This window comes from Rana temporaria, chromosome 3, assembly GCF_905171775.1.
Source record: "Rana temporaria chromosome 3, aRanTem1.1, whole genome shotgun sequence".
Taxonomy (NCBI): domain Eukaryota; kingdom Metazoa; phylum Chordata; class Amphibia; order Anura; family Ranidae; genus Rana; species Rana temporaria.
In genome coordinates, this window is record NC_053491.1 from 102,693,307 (window position 1) to 102,718,566 (window position 25,260).

The following is a 25,260-nucleotide window of genomic DNA, read 5'->3' on the forward strand; positions in this document are numbered from 1 at the left end:
AAAAAGCTTAAAATATATTGTATTTATCAGCGTATACCGCGCACTTTTTTTCCCTGAAATTCAGGGCAAAATCGTGGGTGCGCGATATACGCCGATACCCGCTTTCCGCGCCGAGTTTGAACTACTGCGCCAGCATATACCGAGCGCAGTACACTCGTGTATAGTCGGGCAGGCTCGGCTCCTCTCACAGTCACGTCCTGGACGTACAGGACGCACAGGACATGACCACGAGAGGAGCCGAGCCTGCCCGACTATACACGAGTGTACTGCGCTCGGTATATGCCGGCGCAGTAGTTCAAACTCAGCGCGGGAAAGAGCTGCTACTGTTTCTCCAGTGTGAAAGCCCGAGGGTGCTCTAGCATCTTTGGAGCGGTGTGTATTCACCGATCCCGCCCATTGAAATCAATGGGACAGCAAGGCTATACCGCCGGCAATGCGCCTCTACAGAGGCGCATTACGGGCAGTTTTAACCCTTTCTAGCTAGTGGCCAAATAGCGCAGTGAAATTAGCGGTAAAGCGTCGCTAAAAATAGCAGCATTTTACCGCCACCACACCTCCCGCCCCAGTGTGAAAGGAGCCTAAGAAAATCCTCAAGTTTTCGGTTGCCACTAAAACAGAGGGGACATTTTTAAATTGGGACACTAGTTTTGGTGATGCAGGGATTCCCTCATGTGTGAGTATATAAAAAAAATATATTGGGATTTCAATGTGAATACATCTTCAACATTTCACTAAGATTCATGTAGCAAAAGTGAAGAGCCTTTATTCCTTTAAAAAAAGAACCCCAGTAGCTTGCTTCCATGTTCTCACCTACCCAGGAAAGGGGGAAAATGGCGGACTGCTAGAAGAGAAATAAAAAATGTTCTTCAGTCAGCCATTTAGACTCATATTGGGGTCCCCATGTTTGTCTGACAGACGCTGGCCAAAGCTTCTGTCGGACAGGGTGGCATAGACACGGGCCCAATGTCGGCTTTAGTTAGTATCATGGCTCCACTCTAACATTCCTAGTTTCTTATGCAAACACTTCGATTGGAGATGATCTCTGCGATATGAAAGTATGATACGTGTAGATCATCATTGGGATGATGTGGCATTATTTCCTGGGAAGGTTGGACCCAGGGCCGTCTTAATAGTATTATGGGCCCCAATTTTTGCACCTACTCTTAAGAATTAAAGTATAAATAGTTGATATAATTAAACATATATTTATTAGTACTTCCAATAGAATCAATTTAAAACAATAAGAAAACATGCCATAAATCAAAGTCCAATGAACACAAAGGGCACAGTATGGAGGAGGTAGGCAGGAGGATACAATACAGGCAGCGGGCAGGAGGGCACAGTATAGAGGAAGCAGGAAGGCACAGTACAGGGGGGCAGGAGGGCACAGTACAGGGGATTAAGAGGGCACAGTATGGGGGGGAGCAGAAGGGCACAACACAGGGAGGGGGCAGGAGGGCACAGCACAGGGGGTGCAGGAGTGTGCAGTACGGGGAGGCAGGAGGACACAGTACAGGGGGGTTGGAGGGCGCATCAAAGGGGGAAAAAGGGCACAGTATGAGGAGGTACGATGATAAATTTGTTGCCGGCCAGGCAGGTGAGATAGCGGGTGGCTGAGATAGCGGGCGGATGAGATAGCGTGCGACTTCGCGGGTGCGTTAGATAGCGCGTGCCTCCACAGACGCGTGAGAAAGCAGGCTGATCGGGCGGCGCGGTTTGTGGGCGGCCAGTGGCTCATTGTGTTGGCAGGTGAAAGTGAGAGAGCAGGCTCGCTGGGTGTGGCAGCTGGCCAATCAACTAGTCGGGGTGGGGAGCAGAGAGATGAGATCATCTCTCAGCGCCCGTCCTGCATCCCTGCACTAACTTCCGTCCTCACTGTGCAGTCAGCAGAGAGAATACATTATCTGCTGCCTGACTCTAGTCTGGGACACAGCAAGAGACAACCAAAACACCACCTAAGCAGGCAAGTGACAATCCGCAAGGTGTGGCAGGTAACGTGGCAAGTGACAATACGCAAGTGACAAGTGACAATTGTGGCAGGTGACGTGGCAAGTGACAATCTGCACTGGTTTCAGGCAAGGGACAATCCGCAAGGTGTGGCAGGTGACATGGCAAGTGACAATCCGCAAGGTGTGGCAGGTGACATGGCAAGTGACAATCTGTATCTGGTGGCAGACAAGGCACAATCCGCAAGGTGTGGCAAGTGACATGCTCAGGGCTCCCACTGATTCTGCATTATGGTGAGTTGAACTATTTCATTTTATATTACAATGTAATAATAGAAATAATGCGCTTTAATCATCCTGACATCATAACATCCTTGGTGCCGGGATGATTGAAGCGCTAACACCAGTATAGGGGGCAGTAATGTATAATACAGATACAGTCTCCTCAAGCAGAGCAGCACAGGGAAGCTGCAGTCACAGATCCTTCTTCTTCCCTAACCAATGGCGACTCTAGGGGGGGCAGAGGGGGCCCTGACCCCCCCAACATTATGCTGTGCCCCACCATGTGCCCCCCCCCAAAAAAATGTTTTTATTTATTTTTTGCATTTTTGTATTTTGCTCGGGCCACCGCTGGAGTAACAGTCTCTCCTGAGAGGGAGAGTGTCCCCAGTCAGCTCTGCGGGGCATTCCTCCCCCCCTCCCCCTGCTCGCTGACACTGCATAATGCAAGCGCTCACACAACCACAGCCGCCTGATCTGCTCCTTCCCCTGCATCCTTATTGGCACGGAGAAGAGCGAGTTGCAGAAAGGACTCCATGAGCACTGTGGGGGAGGGGGGGCCCAAGCCTTCATCTCAGTTACTGAAAAAACAGACTGATTTCTCCCGTCCTTAGGACAGGAGAACCAGCCTGTAAATTCCGAGAGTGGTGACTGCAAGCTGAGCCGAGTGTCAGTCTATGACACTCTTTTACAGCCCAGCGAGTCAAGCCACCCCCCCACTCTCCTCACATACGAGCAGGGAGGAATACAGCTCCTCCTCCTCCACCTTTCAGTCCCGCCCACACTATCCCGGTGTGCTGTATCTGAAGAGAGGGGATGTGTGGGCGGGAAATATGAAAATCAGCAGCATGTGTGTGAATGATGCCTGAGATTCTAGCCTGGACCGTGGGTAAGTGTGTGCACTGCAGACTGCAATACACTGTAATCACTGAACTGCATTATCTCCATCCCTTCTCTCCCCCATCTGTCTCCCTCCCCTCTCCTGTTGGTGTGCTGGTGACATATATCTCTTGTTTTCTGCCACCCTGGGGGGCCCCAGTATAGTAGGAAGGGAGCTCACTGCAGAACATGTAAAAGGGCCCGTTGTGGGATCGTAGTAAAGGGCCCCAGGAGATATATATATATATATATATATATATAATAGCATTTTATAGTTGGCCCCCCTACTTTTGTCCCTGTCCCCCCATGTGCCCCCCCCTAAATATGAAAGCTGGAGACGCCACTGTCCTTAACCCCTGCATAGTGCCAGAAGAGCAACAGAAACTGCAGGAGGAAAGAAGCGGGGAGAGATGTCATTATGATTGAAGATTTAGTCCAGTGACAAGCTGCCCAGGGGTGCCCATGCATTAAGACAACCCTGGATGTACCTAATGCTGTATATCCATTAATCTGCCTGAAGTATGAAAGTTAAGGTGATAATCTGCAGCATCAGAGCCCTAGCTCTTAAATACTTTGACTTCTAGATGTATTTATAGCTAGTATAAAGAGAATCACTGGGCAGTGTCAGAGCATGCTAAAAAAAACACTGGAGAAAAAACACAAAAGCCATAAATATAGAGCAGTCAAGAGGATAAAAGTCATGGAAAGTAAATCAATGTTTGAGATCAACAAATTACAGACCTTATTAATCATCTGATGGTGACGACTGTTTTATGTTGTGCCATAAGTTCAGGGCCCGTTTATTACCTGTTCACGCTAGTGCAGATTCTCCTGCATCTGCCATCATGTTGCAATGCACGACAATGGAAATCACATGTCAGTTTTTTGTGCACTCCACTGCAGCACTAAGATGGGATCGGACACAATTTCTTCTGGAAATGCATTAAAACACAACAGTGTAAATAGACTCTCAGAATTTCATTCTCCAACTATCACTTTCAAGTGCAGGTTGGAATCTGATAGGCGGATGCAGTGCGGGGACAAGGTCATCTAGAGTCCATGCCATATTGTGCGCCTCCCCCAAGATATATTAGCATTATGTGTTAGTGAAAATCCCTGCCCCTCCAAAAAAAAGCACTAATCTTTACGCTCCCCCTCCATAAAAATTCCCCCTCCTCCAAGTACAAATCTGCCACCTGCTGAAATTCCCCCTCCTAGCACAAATCTAGGAGCAGATTCCGTGTACCCACTTGGGGGTCGCCACCTGTATGCTGGAATTTTCAGTATACCCCATCCCCCCCATCAAAAAAGTCCCCCTCCTAGCACAAATCTTCTACCCCTTATATTTCCCCCTTAAGCAAAACCCCCCCTCCCCCCGTTCCAAATCCCCCTCTTCCAGCAGAAATTTCCCTCGCCAATCCCCCATCCTTGCATAAATCCCCCCCACAAATATTCCCTCCTAGCACAAATACCCCTCAATCATTCCTACTAGCACAACCCCTCCCCCCCAAAAAATATTTCCCATTTACCACATCACTTTTATAGCAAAAGACAACCACGCCCCCCCCTCCTAGCACAAATCCTCTTCCCCCATAACCCCCCCCCCACCCAACACAATTCACCACTCCTAGCATACCTCCCCAATCTTAGGCCCCGTACACACGACCGAACATGTCTGCTGAAACTGGTCCGCAGACCAGTTTCAGCGGACATGTTCGGTCGTCTGTACGTCCGACCGGACAATTTTCCGGCGGATCGGACAGGTTTCCAGCGGACAAATGTTTCTTAGCATGCTAAGAAACATGTCCGCTGGAAGCCTGACCGTCGGACATGTTCGGTCGTCTGTACAGACTCACCGGACATGTCCGCTCGGCCGAAAACCCTCGCATGCGTCAATGTAATTCGACGCATGCGTGGAAGCATTGACCTCCCAGGGTCGCGCACGTCGCCGCGTCATCGTTGCGGCAACGGCGCGGTCACGTCACCGCGTATTCTGTCTGCGGGGATTTTGGTTTGATGGTGTGTACAACCATCAGACCAAAATCCGGCAGCGGACATGTCCGATGAAATCGGTCCGGCGGGCCGTTTTCATCGGACAGTCCGTCCGTGTACGAGGCCTTACCCCTTAAAAATGTTTTTCCTTCTTAACACAAATCCCTAATGGGGTAGAACTGATTTTTCCACTGCATATTAGTCAATATATGAAAAATTGGAAAGAAACGGCGCTAAATGCTAAAAAAGAAAAACAGCTGCAACACAGTTACAGCCTGTTCAATTTGAGAACGAAAGAAAAGTGATGTATCCTCCACCAAACAATAAATTGGCTCCTTACCAAATTGCCATGATCCCTTATGACAGGGGATCATGAACAGCGTGCCATGCGCTGTCGTCACCCAAGAGCTCCAAACGATCCCCCAGTAGGACGGGTGTCTGTAAATTGTAAGTGTAATACAACTTTTTAAATACATTTTCTACTCATTTAATGCGCGAGCTGTTATTGTTTTTTGCATGGTGGGCATTTATGCTGGTGATTTGCAATCATTATTGGATAAGACCCATTGTTTTAAAGATCAAATCTGTTTGAACAGCGTGGCTGGAAGTGACAAACTTTTATACGCTGTTCATGATCCCCTGTCATAAGGGATCATGGCAATTTGGTAAGGAGCCAATTCATTGTTTGGTGGAGGATACATTACTTTTATTTTATCAACATATTCTGGAATTTGGCACAGAGCACGGGTGTTTAGCATTCCACTTGTCAAGCATTTATGGACTTTATTTGTTACAACATTTTATAATTTTCATTTTTTTGTTTTGTTCTGAGTGGGTTAATTTGAGCGTTTAATTAGATTTTATTATTAATTTTGATGTTTAAATTCTCACACTATTAGTGTTATCACTGATTCACGTTTATTGATTGGTATGAGATTGCTCTAAAGTGGCAATTAATCTCTCTTCTTTGTGGCATATTAGTGACATACACCATATGCCAACATGCACTATTTATGTACATTTTTTGGTATATTTAATGTTTTGTGATTTTTAATTACGTTTTTCACATGGTTAAGAGGTAGCGCAATTTACATATTTTTTCTTATATTAGTCAATATGAATTTGAAAGGTACTATGCCATACAAAATTGATCCAGTTAAATCCTTACCAGAGGTATAACTAGAGCCTTCAGGGTCCCAGTGCAAGAAACCATTGAGGCCCCTCCGACCCCATTCGGGGGCCCTTCCCTGCGAGCCTGGTGGAAGAACACCAGTGCCAAGGTGTAAGTGTGAACTTTTTGACCCTAGTAAGTACACCACTGCTGTCAGTAATTTTTAATTTTTGGTATTTTATTTTTGTATTATTTTCTACCATTTTATTTCATGTTGATTTTTTTTTTTTTTTTTACAATTTTATTTCTTGTTATTTTTTACAATACTTTAGGGACCCCTTTGAGGGGCTTTGGTGAAACATTAGGGGTCTAAATTGACCTCTGATGTTTCATCTTTAAGACAGAGAGGCGAGAGGAAAAAGTGCAGTACCGCGAGAAAGATTTATTAATGAAAATCAATAAAATATTACTTTAGCAATCAACAAGAGAGGGGATGTGGTGGAAAGCAGGATGCTGGAGCTGATGTGAAGTCTGTGCAAGGGACGTCTGGCTACCCGCCTTGGCCACAGGCTGGGGAGAAGCGATGGCTACTGCTGGAGATACAGACCCTGCAGGAAAAGATGTCAGGAGCCGCCGGGGGCCAGCAATCATCCAAAAAAAACACCTGCAGTACACTGCAATGGTCCCCTGGTAACATGAACGCGTTTAAAAGCAATTCAGCTTCAATATTAACACAGCCCTCAACCTCCCTCTCTGCAGCCTCAGCTGTACAGAATTAATGGACAGGAATACATCTGTATGCTTCAGTTATAAATGGACAAAGTCAGTGATCATTACAGATCACTGACTCTGTCCATTCAGACACATCCCCTGCAGCAGCTGGATGAGAGGGGAAGCAGGCTGTTCTGCAGGGGGGGGGGGGTGTTTGGCAGGAGAGCAACAGGGGGGCACCAGAAGCTATTTAGGAGGGGCGGTGGGGGTGGCATGTAGAGAAACTGAGGCAGGGAGAGGAGGAGAAGATGTCTTTTGGCAGCTGCAGCGGGAAAATGGCACATGCCTACATGCCACCCCCAGCAGGCCTTTCAGGTGTACAGGGGAGCTGCACAAGCCCCCTGGAGCATGGGGCAGGATCACAGTTTCCCATGGGATCCCTGTAGTTAGGCCGCTGTTACTCCCCCAATGCAAATTATTTTCTTGTATGCTTGTGTGTATGGAGGAACCACCCCTTAAATATACTATTTGCTATATACTGTACAGTCCATAAAGCAGCATTTTAAATAGCAATGTGTTTGTAAGCAGTCAATATCATTTTAATATTTGATCCATCTCTCAATCTATAGTCGCCAGTCCATCCATGAATATAACACACAAGGAAGTAGATTTTGATCAATAATTGGAGGATACCATAGTGAGCTATTGATCTCATGTTTGTTTCCAACGGCCTATCTCATAATCTCATAATCAATTGAAATCATGAACAAAGCATCTCAGTGCTGCTGAATGATGCAACACTATTGATAGTTTTCCACACTCGCTGATCGAATTTGATTGAGTCTAAATAGATCAGAAGGGAAGGTATGCCTGTTCAATGTTTTTACCAATTTGAACATTTTGATCAGATTACACATCAATCGGATAGTAAAGCCAAAGTGCGTATGTCCACCAATATTTCCTGTGCTGCTACACAGCTGAATTCGGAGTCACTTCTCAGAAGTTGGTTGCAGTAGTCTGCTATATCAGTGTGTTACTGTAATAATTATAATTGATATGGTAATGTTATAATAAATGGTGAGAAAGTTATAGAGTTAAACTCCATATGCTCTGTATGCTTAGTTTATTAGCATACATAGACATTGTAATAAAGTTAGAAAAGCATGTGACATTCATTACAATGCTGACATCTAGTGGTATGTTTGATTTGGAAATTAATCTATGAGCTATGAATGAAAGTCACAAGCTACATTATCCAAGCATGCAGATTCAATTCGGCATAGTCACTCTAGACAGCCTGGTTTACTAAATGGAAATCAGGTACTATGGACGATAGCTAAAGTGTTTATTCACCAAAGTATTTTCCATCCAAAGAAGGAATAGATACATTTGTATAGCAGCCTTTCTTATTCTTTTTTATCATAGAGAAAACCTTGAAATAACTTGTAAGGGGCAGATCCACGTACAGCGGCGCATATTTCCGCCGGGCGTAGCGTATCTCAGATACACTACGCCGCCCTAACTTACTTATTTTTTCGAATCCTCAAAGAGTAAGTTACGGCGGCGTAGTGCATCTTTGGTGACGTAAGGGCGCGCAATTCAAATCGATGTGATGGGGGCGTGTTTTATGTAAATACGTTGTGACCCGACGTAAACAACGTTTTTTTTTGAACGGCGCATGCGCTGTCCGTGGGGGTATCCCAGTGCGCATGCTCGAAATTAAACCGGAACAAGCCAATGCTTACGACGGTGACGTCATTTTACGCAAATCCCTATTCGCGAATGACTTACGCAAATGACGTAAAAAATTAAAATTTCGACGTGGGAACGACGGCCATACTTAACATTGAGTACGCCACCATATAGCAGCGATAACTATACGCTGGAAAAACCCGAATGCAAACGACGTAAAAAAATGTGCCGGCCGGACGTACTTTCGTGGATCGCTGTATCTAGCTAATTTGCATACTCGATACGGAATTCGACGGAAACGCCACCTAGCGGCCAGCGTAAATATATACCTACGATCCGACGGCGTACTTAGACAAAGATACGACGCGGGAACTTTGAAATTACGCGGCGTATCAATAGATACGCCGGCGTAATTTCTTTGTGGACCTGGCCCTAAATGTTTGGGGAACACTTGTTAAAATAGTTTGGATCTATAGCGTATGGTACATTAAATGTTGTAGGTTTATTGTTAAATAAAATGATACAAAATGTGGAGTACACATTTGTATTTGGCACCCAGAAAGAATTTCTAACAATTCTCTTTATCTATATGACATATAAGCAGTTTTTTTAGTAATTAGATTTACATGGAAGAATAATATTAATGTGCAGTAAATGAAAGACAGAAAGTAAAAACGGTAGTGTCCCTTTAAAATGGCGTAGAATAGAAAGGCTTGGATACCATGGGCCTGATCCTCAAAAGGGATACGCCGGCATATCCCTGTTTCTATCTATGGAACTGATCCACAGAATCAGTTTCACATAGATAGGCAGAAGATCCGACATGTGTAAGGGACTTACACTGTCGGATCTTAGGATGCAGTACCGCAGCCGCCGCTGGGGGCATTTCTCGTCGAAATGCCGCTTCGGGTATGCAAATTAGCACTTATGGAGATCCACAAAGCTTTTACGCTTGGTTTTTTCTCCGTAAGTATTAGTTTGCTGTCGCAAAATTAGGGCTGCTTTTACAAGGCCTAAACTGTTTACACCTTGTAAAAGTAGACCCTTCTACCCCGCATCGCTGTCATTTTTTTTTCCCGCCGCAACTCGTTTTTTTTTTTTTTTACGCCAGTCGCGATTCTCAAAACCCGGCGCAACGTAAAACCACGCAAAGCACGTCGGGAAAATGACGTCGGGAGCATGCGCAGTACGTCCGGCGCGGGAGCGCGCCTAATTTAAAAGGGACTCGCTCCATTAAATTAGGAACGCCTTGTGCCGGACGGATTTAAGTTACACCACTCAAAATTTCTAGGTAAGTGCTTTGTGGATCGGGCACTTAGGTAGAGATTTTGCGGCGGTGTAACTTAAATAGGAAAAATTACGTTCCGCCGGGTTTTTGTGGATCAGGCCCCATGTTCATACATTGGTGGTCAGTTTAGAAGTAACATCCTTACATTATGGTAATTCAAAAAGTACTATATTATATAGTTGGTCACTGTAGAAATGCCACTCTTTCTCTGGGATCAGTGGAAAAGAACTATCTTACATTTTTGGTCAGTGTAATAGTTTCACTCTTTCTTTGGAATCAGTGGAAAAGAACCATCGTACATTGTTGGTCATGGTAGTAGTGCCACTCTTACTTTGGGGTCAGTAGAAAAGTATCATCTTATATTGTTGGATGGTGCAGAAGTGCCACTCTTACTTTGGGGTCAGTGGAAAAGATCCATCTTACATTGCTGGACAGTAGGGATGAGCTACATATTCGATTCGAACTCATGTTCGACTCGAACATCGTACAGTATGTTCGATCGTTCGTCGAACTACGAACATTTTGGGCCGTTCGCGCCAAATTCGAGTGGTGTGTCACGGCCCATAATTCACTGCGGCATCGCAGTGCATTGCTGGCTTGGCCATTCACAGCGCGCAAAAAACGGAGAGCCATAATTGGCCAAAGCCAGGGTGGCTTTGGCCAATTATGGCTCAGGGGGTTTAGTACACGCCCCACACTATAAAAGGCCGCCTGCAAGTCGGCCTTGTGTAGTGTGTTGCAGTGGTTAAGACAGAGAGAGACAGAGAGAGAGTGTCATTTATTGCAGGTAGATAGAGCAGGCAGTCTAGTCAGTTAGAGTTACAGTGTGTAGAGGATATATATGCATCCCACGTGTTGTATATATATTTATACACTGTATAGTTTAGCTAGATCTGCTCTTCCTAATTTACTGACAGGCAGGCAGGTGATTGTGCTAGCTGCAGTATTTTCACGTGGTGTACTGTCTGTGTCCTCTGTACTGTGTGCACCTAAAGCTACGTCAATAGATTTGTTGGTGTTTGCTGGTGTTTCTCATATTAATTTCTAAAGGCAGTAGAGCTGCACGATTTTTATTTTATTTACACGCACAGAGTATGTGCCTTGCTGCAGAACAGCCTATCAATTTGAGAATGAACTGCCTGCCCCCCCTCAATAGCACAAAAGTGCATGGGCCTTTTTTAATTTTTATTTTTTAATGCCGCTGCATCAAAATGCATGGTTCTTTTGTTAGCATGCAAGTGTAGTCAGTAAACAAGTGAAAGGTCAGTAAGTAGTAGCTGGATGGGATCAGATAGAAGCCTAGTCAATGAACAAGCCAAGGGTCGATAACAAGTTGTAGCTAAGATAAAGACAGCAGCAGGTATGCAAGGGGTTAAATATTGGCTGGAAAGAGCACAGTAATATGTCAAAAAGGGAGTGTAAAGGCTTGACTTAAATCAGGAAGTTCATGGGAAGAGCAAAGGGTTCAAGGTTCACTGGAAGCAAGAAACAAGGCAAGGTTTTTCAAGGAATCATGCAAGGAACTGTCCAGCATCCCTAGTGGCACAGCAAGCAGAGCCACAGCCAGACACTGCAGAGGGCAGTGTAGAAGAGTCACCCTTACTTTAAGGTCAATTGAAAAGTGCCATATTGCATTGGTGGTCAGTGTAGAATTGCCAACCTTATTTTTAGGTCAGTGGAAATGTATCTGGATCCTGACAGGCGGTCAGTGTAAAAGTGCACCAGTTGCACTGGTGGCCACTGCTTATTGCTCAAGGAACCCCAAGCAATCTATGGAAGATCCCTAGGGTTCCATGGAACCCTGGTTGATAAACACTAATATACAGAACACAGTGATTGATAACATTGCCCCTAAATTTGTCAGGACACTATAATGTGAGAGGAAAAAAAAATGTCAGTGCACCTTGTGTGCTGTCTGGGGTGGAGGTTTATGTGCTTCTTTCTGCCTGGCAGGACTTTTCACATGTGATAGTGGGCACAGGGCAATTTGTCAACTACAGCAGAGCTGATACTGAACCAACAGGGGAAGTTCCTCATGGGCAGGGCCAGGGAGATTTTTTTCTCTGAACAAGGAGAGAAAGAAATGGCTGCAGACCTTCGTCCATCCAACAAATGTATTGAATATAGAGGAACGCGCATCACACTGGCTTGGTGGTTTCTCCCATTTGACTTTTATATTGTTTGGATACTGCACTCATGTCTCAGCATGACACACCACAGGATACCAGTCACACTTTTAGATTAGTGAAAGGCATCCCATTAGAAGCAAATATACATGATACTTTAAACAGAAATGTTGAAGATACTGTAGGCTCGTTGAGTTTTTTTTTCCTGGAAACTAGAAAGAAGCATGGTAAAAGAAACAAAAGCTTACTGGGACTCCAGTTCTTTATCTGAGTATTTAACCCTTGAACGCATTCCTAGAGGTCTCAGAATTAAAAAGTATCCAACATTTGAGCTGTTTGATGAATCCGTTAAAGCGCAATGGACTGATACTTTGTCCACCTGCTTTTCGCTCTGGTGAGCATTATTGTGGCTTCCAAAAAGAAAGAAATGGAGGCATTGTGAGATAAAATATTGGAGCTGCAACAAGCCATCAGACCATTGCAAAGTACAATGGAATTCACAGACCTTGACAAACATCTAAATGACATGTTAAATCATCTGGAACATGAAGTTATTACAAATAAAAAAGAAAAGATGTTGACACAAATAATTTATACGTATGGAAGCAAAGGCATTCATGGTATGGCCCCTCCAGCAAACATATCAGTTTCTCAGATATGGAAATCAAAGTTTTTGAAACTTTAGCAGCCTCGGACTTGGATGTATCACCTTCTTGTGTACCCCTTTCAAATAGTCAGGGAGGGGCTAGTAGAGGCCCCCCCCCCCAAAAAAAAATGGGTCTATCCGGTGCAAAACCCACAAGAAAAGTTGAAACAAGCATGGGGGAAAACAATCCGGGGAAATAAAAGAAAAAAACATAGAGGAAGGCAAGAGATATCCCTCTCGAACACAGCCACAGTGGAAATGAGAGACACACCCAATGACCCCCAATAGACACTTCAATCTCTTTGATACAATTCTAGATGTTAAGTTTGTTATAAATCTCACTAATAAAACACATTATTATGCAGCAAAAAAATGATATTGGCACAGACTTGTCTACACCAAAAGACACTAATGCGAATGTAACAGGTTTGATGTTTAGAGAGTTATGTGCCATTAGAGACTTGGAAGGTGATTGTCTGGCCAGACCAGCATTCATAGATCGGAATTTTATTTGGTTAACTCTCGCACGCCTGATACGGTTAAATTTCAGAGATTGGCTCAACCAAGATTGGACTGTTTTGGATCATCAGGCCACTGAGGGTCTGGTGGGACAACCTCTCTAAGAGTGAGTGATTGGCCTTAAGAAATTCCGACAAGGAAGGCATGATAGTTGTCATGAATGTGGGATCCTATTTGGATGAAACTGCCGACAGCTGTCAGACAACCACACATTTATGAGACTTAAAGGAGATCCCACAAGGAAAATGTAATCTATATTGACAGAACTAATCAACAGGGGTTTTAGGTTGGGCATTTCTAATAAGTAGGAAATGGAGTCTCTCATTCCGGAATATTCCACCATCCCTGCGGTCCATCATTTACCTAAAACTCATAAGGGTCTACAACCCCTACAGGGTAGACCCATAATCTCGGGGATCGGCTCCCTAAATGAGAGGCTGGGACAATGAATAGATAAGTATTTACAACCATTGGTAGCGCAACTTCCTGGGTATCTGAAAGACACCAATCGCTTACTTCAACTCATGAGAGACTTTACATGGGAGACAGATTTTTCATGGATCACTTGAGATGTCACAATTCTGTACTCCTCAATTCCCCATCATCTGGCCGTTGAGGCAGTTTCCTTTTATTTAGAGTCTTGTACGAATCTGATACCTGAACATTGCATGTATATTCTGGATATATTAGAGTATTTACTATCTCGCAATTATTTTGTATTTGATGATGTGTTTTACCTCCAAGGATGCAGGGCTGCCATGGGAGCCAAGTTTTCTCCCTCTCTCGTCAACCTCTGCATGGGTTGGTGGGAGTGGTCCCGCATCTTTGGAGGTGAGAACCCATTTAGACCGTACATCAAACTCTATCTTAGTTACATTGATGACCTTCTGCTGGTGGTGGATGAGGGGGTGGATCATTTGAGTCCTTTGTTAGAGTATTTAAATGTTAACATCAAAAATGTATCCTTTACATCAGGGATATGCAATTAGCGGACCTCCAGCTGTTGCAGAACTACAAGTCCCATGAGGCATAGCAAGACTGACAGCCACAAGCATGACACCCAGAGGCAGAGGCATGATGGAACTTGTAGTTTTTCAACAGCTGGAGGTCCGCTAATTGCATATCCCTGCTTTACATGCATGACAAATAGCACAGAGTTCTGTTATCTGGATGTGTGCCTTACAGGAGAAGGGTTGAACATCGAGACTGCCCTCTATAGGAAACTCCTGTTGGGTAACACATTGCTCTTGGCCCAATTAGGGCATCCTAAACATACCATCTAGAATTTTTTTTGCGCATCAGATGCATTTGCAGCAGCGTACCAAAATTTGATATGGAGGCTGCTTTGCTTTATAAATGCTTCCTAGCCAGGGGGGTACCCTCGATGGATGTTAGAGGGGGCTTTACAAATAGCAAGGAGTAAAAAGAGGGAAAATGTTAAGTCAGAAGAAGAACAAAGAATATCTGTATCATAGTTAACTCACCCTTTCTACTACTTTCAGCACAGAATACATCTAGATCAGGGATATCATTAATAAATATCTACCTATCCTGATTACGGATGAAACCTGTGCTAATATTCTAAGACATGGAGTCAATATAGTGTCTAGAAGAGCACCCATAGTGGGTCAGTCTTTAGCTTTAAGTTTTCAGTCTTAAGTTTTTTTTATCTCCAGCAGTTGTGGCGAGATTTCATAATTTTACAACTGCAACACTAGGTATATGGTCTACCCAATCACATGACAATATGTTGGCAGGCGGTTGAGGGATCGTTTCTACGAACACATATACAGTGTACCGAAAAATAAAACCACAAATGTAGCCAGACATTTTAGGGGGTTTCACGCTGGGGACATCTCGGCCATTAAAGTCCAGGGGGCAGATCCACAAAAGAATTACGCCGGCGTATCTATTGATACGCCGCGTAATTTTAAATTTCCTGTGTCGTATTTTTGTTTTGTATCTACAAAACAAGATACGACTGCATCTCGGATCGATACGACAGGCGTATGTCTTAGTATGCCGTCGGATCGTAGATGCATTTTTCCCGCAGGCCACTAGGTGGCGTTTCCGTTGAATTCCGCGTCGAGTATGCAAATTAGCTAGTTACGGCGATCCACGAACATACGTCCGGCCGGCGCATTTTTTTACGTCGTTTGCGTTCGGCTTTTTCCGGCATATAGTAACCCCTGCTAATATGAGGCGTACTCAATGTTAAGTATGGCCATCGTTCCCGCGTCGAATTTTGAATTTTTTATGTCGTTTGCGTAAGTCGTTCGCGAATTGGGATTTGCGTAGAATGACGTCACCGTCAGAAGCATTGGCTTGTTCCGGTTTATTTTCGAGCATGTGCACTGGGATACCCCCACGGACGGCGCATGCGCCGTTAAAAAAACGTTGTTTACGTTGGGTCACGACATATTTACATAAAACACGCCCCCATCACATCCATTTGAATTCCGCGCCCTAACGCCGCCAAAGATACACTACGCCCGCCGTAACTTACGGTGCAAATTCTTTGAGGATTTGAAAAAAAAAAAATAAGTTACGGCGGCGTAGTGTATATTAGATATGCTACGCCTGGCGGATATATGTGCAGATCTACGTGGATCTGCCCCCAGGTCATTAAAAAGATCTGCACCATACAAGAGAGGTGGGGATATTTTCCTTACCCTATGTCGCAGGGATGTATTCTGAATCTTTCTGCTCCAGACTCGCATTCCCTCTGGTTTAAACTTTGAGTGGGATGTAAGTCATTATTACAACTAAAATAAATTAATAATTCAGTTTGACTGTGTCTTCCCACTCAGGTCCTCAACATACTGGGGTGTTTAAGGTTTTCTGGCCATTTGCCTATACGTGTCTGTCTGTCAGGGGTTGGCGAGGTAGAGAAATGGATTAGTGCAGTGGTTCTCAACCTTTCTAGTGCCGTGACCCCTTGATAAAATTTCCCTAGTTGTGGGGACCCCTAACAGTAAAATCAGGAGATAGGGACCCTTCCAGCCGCTCTGACTTCACATTCCTCACCAGTCAGCTGACCTCTAGTCTCTGGCCCACAGCCATGCCGTAAACTGAATGGGCGGCTGCAAAGAGGCGGGCTCCGGGGAACAGCCTAGCTGGGCAGCCGCGAAAAGGCTGGGAGAGAAGTCCAGGCTTCAGGAACCGCCCAGGATTCAGTGACCCCTGGCAAATCGTCATTCGACCCCCAAGGGTGTCCCGACCCCAGGTTGAGAACCAGTGGATTAGTGGAAATGACATATTATATAATTTTCTCCTACCTCTAGCAGACATGTTCAGTTTTAATTTGTACTTTTCTTTTTAAATTGTGCCTGTCTGCTGGATGCATAGAGCTCCAAAAACACTAACATAGAGGGTTGGCGTTTTCCAAGAACATTGGACTTATATTGTGTTTTTCTATTTTGTGTATAGCTGTGAAAAAGTTAGAACTTCTGTTGTTTTTTCATACCTATCTGTGTCTCCACTGGGGCGATTTCCACCTATTAACTATTTCTGTGACCAGTAGTGTATTTTGGTTTTGTGCTGCCCTAGGCCTGACTAAACTAGTGCACACCCTAATTTAAATATGACCCACCCCTTCTTGTCAAGGCCACACCCCTTGCTGTTTAAGACCCGCCCTGACATTTTTGAGTGGGGACATTAGTTCTGAGGGCCTGGGGGGGGGGGGGGGGGAATGGATTCCCTTATTTTTCATTAATTTCCTCTCACTTCCTGTTTGGCTATGGGGCAAGAAGTGAAGGGAAATCTCCGCAATCGGACAGGAATGGTAAAAAAATAAACTGACAGGGGCTATAACCCTCCCTTACTCTATCCAAAATGAAAAAAAAAAAAAGTGTTACCTAAAGTGCTACTTTAAGCACAAATTTCTGATAATTTTCTGGAGAGGATTAGGAAGATATAATCATGTCAGTGGTGCAGCAGAAAACATATATATTACAGTAAGGAATGTTTGTGGTCCAGGATGATAGGACAGTCAAAATTAGAAGAGCCACCACCCCTACAGTTGCGGAATGCCGGCCGCCTGCAAATCAGAAGCAGTGTGGCTGCTTTATGGCGGTTCTAGACTAATTTGCCTAACAGTGTTGTGCAAGCCGGCGGGAACTTGTTTTGTACTGCCCCCCTACAAAGTGCTGCCCTAGGCCTGGGCCTTGATGGCCTAGGCCAGTATACAGCGTTGCCTGTGACACTAGAACAAGAAATACAGAAAACGGTTGTATCCAGGACAAGAGAGCACAGGCAGCGATAAAAAACTGATATAGTTTCTAAAGCTTCCCCACTGTACTAAAAAGTGTTTTATTGAAGACAATTTCGATAATTTTTTTAGCCCAGTGACACCCCATCTTTGGGACAGGAAAGGAGAGGAAACATTCCCAGGGACACATGAACAGCAGTAAAAGCTTGACATGGGTTCTAACCCTTCCATGCTATATCCAACACTAAAAATACTGTATAATATATTAGATTTTTATAGTGTGAGGTTTTTTTCCATCCTGCATCTGATCATTTTTTCTACATTTCTGGTTTGCTGTACATGTTAAAGTGGAGGTTCACCGGGAAATAACGTTTTTTAACCTTAGATTCCTGCTCATTTTGTCTAGGGGAATCGGCTAGTTGTTTTAAAATCAAAGCTGTGCTTACCGTTGTAGAGAGAGATCTTCTCCGCCGCTTCCGGGTATGGGCTACTTTCGGAAAATCGTGACGCGATGGATGCGACCGTCGGAAGCGTGTCAGAAGACTGTCAATCAAAATAGGAACGCCCAGTCCCGAAGACCATACCCGGAAGCGGCGGAGAAGATCGCTCTCTACAACGCTAAGTACAGCTTTGATTTTAAAACAACTAGCCGATTCCCCTAGACAAAATGAGCATCAATCTAAGGGTAAAACATTTTTTATGGGTGAACTCCCGCTTTAAATAGACTCATGGCATTGCCTTCTGATTCCTCCTGTATTGTAACTTGTATTGTAATTGTATTGTAACTGTACTGACTGCCCTCATATTGTAAAGCGCTGCGCAAACTGTTGGCGCTATATAAATCCTGTATAATAATAATAATAATGGCATGGAGGGGAAGGAGACAAACTGCTGTAGGAATCAAGTGCAGCCTCTAAAACATAGTAGGTGAGGTTGAAAAAAAGACACAAGTCCATTAAGTCCAACCTATGTGTGTGATTATATGTCAGTATTACATTATATATCCCTGTATGTTGTGGTCATTCATTTTTTAAAACTATCGATGCTCCCCGCTGAAACCACCGCCTGTGAAAGGGAATTCCACATAGTTTAAAACAACGTTAAAAAATGATCGTGTGTACGCGGCATAAGTTGTAGCTGACCATTCCAAGTACTCCACATTTCTCACCACCCTCTGAACTCGCCCGTGTAGTCAGTTTTCAATCCATGTACTCACCTTATGGTCCATGCCAACATGCCTTACTTTGTACAGTAAACGTTTATGGGGAACTGTGTCAGATGCTTTCTGTCATTGCCAAATCTCAAGTCTTTCTGACAACAAATGGCATGCAAAATGTTACAGGTTTTTATTTTTTGTAGAAAAGCCTGTCCCCTGCCAGAATACTGCAGAGAATGACCCTTGCACTCTGTGTAGAAGCAGTAGCCTCTCTGCAGAGGTCTGGCAAAGGAAAACATATCCAATCAGCAGGGGGCATGAGCTCTACTGATTGAAGAGCTCTATCTTTGACCCAACTTTTCCTACTCAGGCAGAATGTTAAATTGGGCTTTCAGCGTGCGGCATGTGCAGGGGGGAGTGCCAGGCAGGGCCGATCCGCCCTATAGGCTCACTATGCAAGCCGCTTAGGGCCCCGCAAAGCTGCGGAGGGCCCCTCAAATTACTAGAGGCCCCGCCTGTTGAGAAGTCATTTTTGGCCCCTCACCCCGCTTCTAAACTCGCTGGTTGCATGGGAGAAGAGGTAAGAAGTTAGCACCCCGCCCCCCCGCTTCTCACCTTAATGTAAGATGTAATTTCTGACAGCAGAACACCCCCTCCCCCCACTTCTCAACTTTAATGTGACATGTTATTTTGCTTAGGGCCCCAGGGAGGTCAGGATCGGCACTGGCGCCAGGTGTGTCAATTCCCCCTATTGCCTGTGATTCCCCCCAGTGGTGCTGCTGACTTCCCTCCTCTCCTCTCCCCTCTACCCCTGGCTTTTGTGGGGGGATGTTTCAGGATGGAGAAGGGTGGAAGGGGCTAGTCAATATGGCATTGACCAGCCCTTTTTTTTCTAAATGAACACAGTAAACACACTTACGCACTGCGATCATCCACAACTGAAGCATAGTAAACTGTGTACTATGCTTCAATTTGTGAATGAACAGGAAGCCACTCAGCACAAAGCACTTTGTTCACTGTCCAGTGCAGCTAAGGCTGCAGAGAAAGGCATGTGTGTGCTTCGGGGTGCACACCCTAATGCAAAAGGCTGCACACACCTGTGGCATGCAGACTAGTGTTTGATGTGTGCAGACAGTAGGTGATAGTTTTGGGGGGGGGGGGGCATGCATTGTTAAAACACAAGGTTTCCCTGTTCTTTTTTAACTTTATTGAAATATTAAAAATGACATTTCATTCAAACGTAAAATCTGCTAAAGTGCAATAACTGACGGTGACTTCTTGTGAGTTGCCACGCATTGCTAAAATGACAGCATGTCTACATTTTATGCACTGCAACCCACCTCAAGGCCACATTTTGGGGCAAACAAGGCACATATATAAAACAACTGCAAAAAAATGCATTAATCTATACAGATTAATGCAGGTCACCAGATATGGCGTGAATGAGCCCTAACTGCAGAAGCTTACTTGTGCATTCCTATTGGCTGTTGAAGCTGCATTAATGGGAATATGTGGAATGGAGTTTAGCACCAACCTGAAAACTTTTCAGACCGTTGCTTGTTAGAACATCCAGCATGTTGCTGTAAGTGTCCTCTAGGGCCCAGATTCACAACGGAGATACGACGGTGTATCTCCAGATACGCCGTCGTATCTCTGCGTTGCGCCGTCGTATCTATGCGACTGATTCTTAGAATCAGTTACGCATAGATATCCATTAGATCCGACAGGCGTAAGTCTCTTACACCGTCGGATCTAAACTGCATTTTTTCTTGACCGTGTATAGGAATAAATACTGCGCTGGTCAATTCAAACATAAATGGTATGAGACCATCCACGAATGAATAAAAAACATAAAAAATAACAAAATAAAAATAACTTGTGAAAAACAAAAAGACAAGCTGCTGCAACTCATATGTTAGATGGACATAAATACAAATGGTTGTGAAAAGAGCTGCGCTGCAAAATGTGAAAAAATATCAACGTGACATTCAAATATAAATGGGTGCTACATGCACAAACCACTAGTGTAATATGAGATAAACCAATGAATAGTGCAAAGTCCATATGAGTGGAAGAATCGTAGAGAAAATCAAAAGAAGGCAGAAAATTCTCCAAATGGGTGAAAAGTATCCTGGCAGTATCCCGTGAATCTGTAAGACAGATGATAGTGTCCTCCACCAGTATATCCTAGCTGCTTACCAGATAATTGAAATAATCAAGCATGTAGCCAAGTAAAACCACCGAGACAGTTTCCAGGATCTCCAGGGTACGTTTTTCACTTTCACAAATCAGACCACTCAATCTCCATAGTATAACCCAAAAGAGAGAAGGCTGACATAGTGTATTACCATAAAAAGGGTTTTTATTATTAAAAAGTATTGCACTTACAATTATGCAGTAAAATCGTGCGTGTAGTGTGTTTAGCCGGCCGGCTGTACTGTCCGCTCGTCCTTCCAGGTAGACAGCGCAAATCGTGGTGACGTCAGCACGCCGCTCTTCCCAACGCCGTTTCGTCCAATGACTTCTTCCAGAGGTACTGTTCTTGACCGCTAGGTGCCGCTTCCGTCGAATTCCGCGTCGAGTATGCAAATTAGCTAGATACGCGAATTCCCGAACGTACGCGCGGCCGACGCAGTAAAGTTACGACGTTTACGTTAGGCTTTTCCCGGCGTAAAGTTGCCCCTGGGTCTATGAGGCTCAGCCAATGTTAAGTATGGCCGTCGTTCCCGCGTCAAAATTTTAAAAAGTTACGTCGTTTGCGTAAGTCGTCCGTGAATGGGGCTGGACGGCATTTACGTTCACGTCGAAACCAATGATGTCCTTGCAACGTCATTTGGAGCAATGCACATTGGGATATTTTACGGACGGCGCATACACAGTTCGTTCGGCGCGGGGACGCGGTTAATTTAAATGATACACGCCCCCTACCTGCCGAATTTGAATTCCGCCGGGTGATTTACGCTACGCCGCCGCAACTTACGGAGCAAGTGCTTTGAGAATACAGCACTTGCCCGTGTAAGTTGCGGAGGCCTAACGTAAATCAGATACGTTACGCCCGCACAAAATTGCGCGGCTGTACGTGAATCTGCCCCTAGGTGCCTGCACTTTAGACCTGCACCAGTTCATCCCTCTTCCCGAGAGACTCCTTAACCTCCTGGGACCCGCGCTATAGTCAAATGACGGCTACAGCACGGATCCCAAAATCCAACAGGACGTCAATTGACGTCCGCCCCTTTGGGCGTTCCCCGCGCGCGCTCCAGAGCGCGCAGCGGGGAAACTCTGTGTTGGCCGTGTCCCTTGGACACAGCCAATTACAGATCGCAGCGAACAGCCAATCAGAGTGGCCGTTTGCTAGGCGATCTGTGCGGCCAATGAGAGATGATCTCATATGTAAACATATGAGATCATCTCTCATTGCCGTTTTACAGAGAGACAGCGGTGCTGTCTCTGGAGAGGAGACCGATCTGTGTCCCTTGTACATAGAGACATAGATCGGTCACCCCCCCCAGTCACCCCCCCTCCACCTACAGTTAGAACACAATGCAGGGATACAGTTAACCCCTTCCTCACCCCCTAGTGTTAACCCCTTCAATGCCAGTCACATTTATACTGTAATTAGTGCATATTTATAGCACTGATCGCAGTATAAATGTGAATGGCGCCAAAAATGTGTCAAAAGTGTCCGATGTGTCCGCCATAACGTCGCAGTCCCAATAAAAATCGCAGATCGCCGCCATTTCTAGTAAAAAAAAAAAATAATAAAAAATAATAATTCTGTCCCCTATTTGTAGGCGCTATAACTTTTGCGCAAACCAGTCGCTTATTGCGATTTTTTTTTTTTACCAAAAATATATAGAAGAATACGTATCGGCCTAGACTGAGAAAAAAAATGTTTTTTTTTTTTTTATTATTGGGATATTTATTATAGCAACAAGTAAAAAATATTGATTTTTTTTCAAAATTGTCGCTCTTTTGTGTTTATAGCGCAAAAAATAAAAACCGCACAGGCGATCAAATACCACCAAAAGAAAGCTCTATTTGTGGGGAAAAAAGGATGTCAATTTTGTTTGGGAGCCACGTCGCACGACCGCGCAATTGTTAGTTAAATCGACGCAGTGCCGGAAGCTGAAATTTCACCTGGGCAGGAGGGGGGTATATGTGCCCAGTAAGCAAGTGGTTAAAAGGGAATCTGTCAGGATAGGAATATGGGAATTGCCATTTCTACTTTTGAAATTGTAAGCTACAGGAATGCCATCCTCATCTTTGTCTCACTATTTAGGGAGTCACTGACCCAGAATCTGCAAATGTGTAGTAGACGTCCAAATACCAGATAAAAGGTTGTCTCAGAACAGTGCCCCCTCCTGGATAGTGAAGGAGGGACAGGGATGAAAGGTCTGGAGCCTGCATTGCCAAGTCAATCCTAACAGGTTGCTTGTAGACTATTAACTGGAAATGGTAAATGTCCTCCAGATGAGCCTGCATAAGACAACTATTTAATTTGAAGCTGTTATTTTTCTTGAAGTGACTGATGTAATGTTTACGGCTTGCACTCTCATTATCTAGATAGCAGAGCAGCAGATTCAGAAGAGAGACTGATGAACACCCTTTTGAGGGAAGACAGATATAATAAACTCATCCGTCCTGCTTATAACAATACGCAGCTGGTCATCATCCATCTCCAGTTGTCTCTGGCTCAGATGATAAGTGTGGTAAGATGATTTTCAATTGTTAAAGAGCCAAATACATGTTGGTTTATGGAAAATAGTATTTCACAGTATTCATGGATAAATGATCATTTAAAATATTCTGCATCCTTACAAAATGTAATCCCATACTGACAGCTGACAATTTGAACACACAGTGAAAGGTCTCTTTGCTGGGCTTTGCTTGTCCCCAAGTCTCTCACGTTTGTATGTATCATCAATGCAAAATCAGGTAGAACTTTTTTTTTCTTAAAGCTGAACTCCAGGCGCAAACATTTTCTTTTAAATATATTCTTTAGTAGTCGTAAAGGATATAAATCCACTTTGTGTTCACCAAATATCTTTGCAAACCCAGCCATGACCTTATATAAAAAGCAGTGGCTGGGGCAAGGACAAGGGGTGGGCAGGAGGGAAAAATGCCCTGGATGCAGTGAAGCAAAGGGGCAAAAAATGGATGGCACACCCATTCTATGGCATGTATTAATAGTGGGGGAGGGGCGCAATTCTGCATCCTTGCACTGGGCTCTGGATGCCCTGTCCCAGTACTGGCAGTGTCATCATCACTGTGCCTTTCTAGAGAGCAGAGCTGTGGAAGGGACCCAGCAGGTCCACCCACTACAGGATGCCTGCAGATAACTACAGGAGGGGGCGGAGACACTGCTCGAAGACACCGGGCTGCTGCCCGCCACCCGCCTCCTAGATGGGGTAAGAACCAGATTGACCGTCACACAGCAGGTGTAGGGGGGGGGCATAGTGCCACAGCCGGCCGCCCCGGGGAGGGTGGTTGTTTGCCGCCCCCCTTAAAAAGAAAAACACCAGCCGCCACTGCTTTCTGTTTTAAGAGCACATAAATCACCATAGGATATTTTACCCTCGCTTGTTAACTAAAGATTTGATGTGGACCTTTAAAGTGAACCCGTGCCCAAACTATGGCCATTAAATTATTTGCTTATTATTAACATACAGTTAAACAAGCTTTCAGACAAGTTCCCACTCAACTAGCTACTTTTACCGTGAAGTTATTAATTTTCAAAGATCACAGTTGGGATTCTGTTGGTTATAAACAGCTTAAAAACATGTACTGTTTGTATTTGAAGGCTGGCATGCTGCAAAGATCTTCTCTCTTAAGCCTCATACACACGATCGGACTTCCATCGGACAAATCCGTGGATCTTTGTCCGAAGGGTGTTGTCCATGAAATTGTTCTGAATACAGAGGGCAGAACATTTTCAGCCAACATACACCAAACTACGTGTTTTTTCAGCTCTTTACCGCCACCCTTTGGGCAACTTCTGCTATTGTTGTCTGATATTTAGCATCGGTTCGGAGCATGCGTGTTTGTACTTTGGATTTTAGTCCGATGGATTTGTGTACAGACGATCGGATAATCTGACGGAACACATTTGTTGTCGGACAATTTGAGAGCATGCACAGCCAACATTTGTTGTCGAAAATTCTAGTTGTCCGATGGAGCATACAGACAGTCGGATTATCCGACAAAACACGTACATCGGACAATTGTTGTCGGAATATCCGATCATCTGTATGGGCCTTTAGAAAAACACTGTGGTGTTGATTTGCTAAAATTGGAGGGCCAGATTCTCGTAGACCGGCGTATCTTTGTGCGGGCGTAACGTATCCTATTTGCGTTACGCCTCCGCAACTTAGACGGGTAAGTGCTGTATTCTCAAAGCACTTGCTCCGTAAGTTGCAAGGGCGTAGCGTAAATAGGCCGGCGTAAGCCCGCCTAATTCAAATGTGGAACAGGTGGGCGTGTTTTATGTAAATAACTTGACGTTTTTCACGAACGGCGCATGTGCCGTCCGTGGAATATCCCAGTGTGCATTGCTCCAAAGTATGCCGCAAGGACGTATTGGTTTCGACGTGAACGTAAATGACGTCCAGCCCCATTCACAGACGACTTACGCAAACGACGTAAAATTTTCAAAATTCAAAAGTCCATACTTAACCTTGGTACGCCGCATGTACGCCTCATATAGCA

At 44.6% G+C, this 25,260-nt stretch overlaps 1 protein-coding gene across 1 annotated transcript in view; it reads left to right on the forward strand.

Annotated features, from left to right (window-relative positions):
• The window catches only part of CHRNB4 (cholinergic receptor nicotinic beta 4 subunit), a 66,804-nt gene that overhangs the window by 11,077 nt on the left and 30,467 nt on the right, over positions 1 to 25,260 (forward strand). The window contains exon 2 of the mRNA XM_040343130.1: positions 23,119 to 23,264. Coding sequence (XP_040199064.1) covers positions 23,119 to 23,264 — 146 coding nt within the window. The remainder of the gene's footprint in view (positions 1 to 23,118; positions 23,265 to 25,260) is intronic.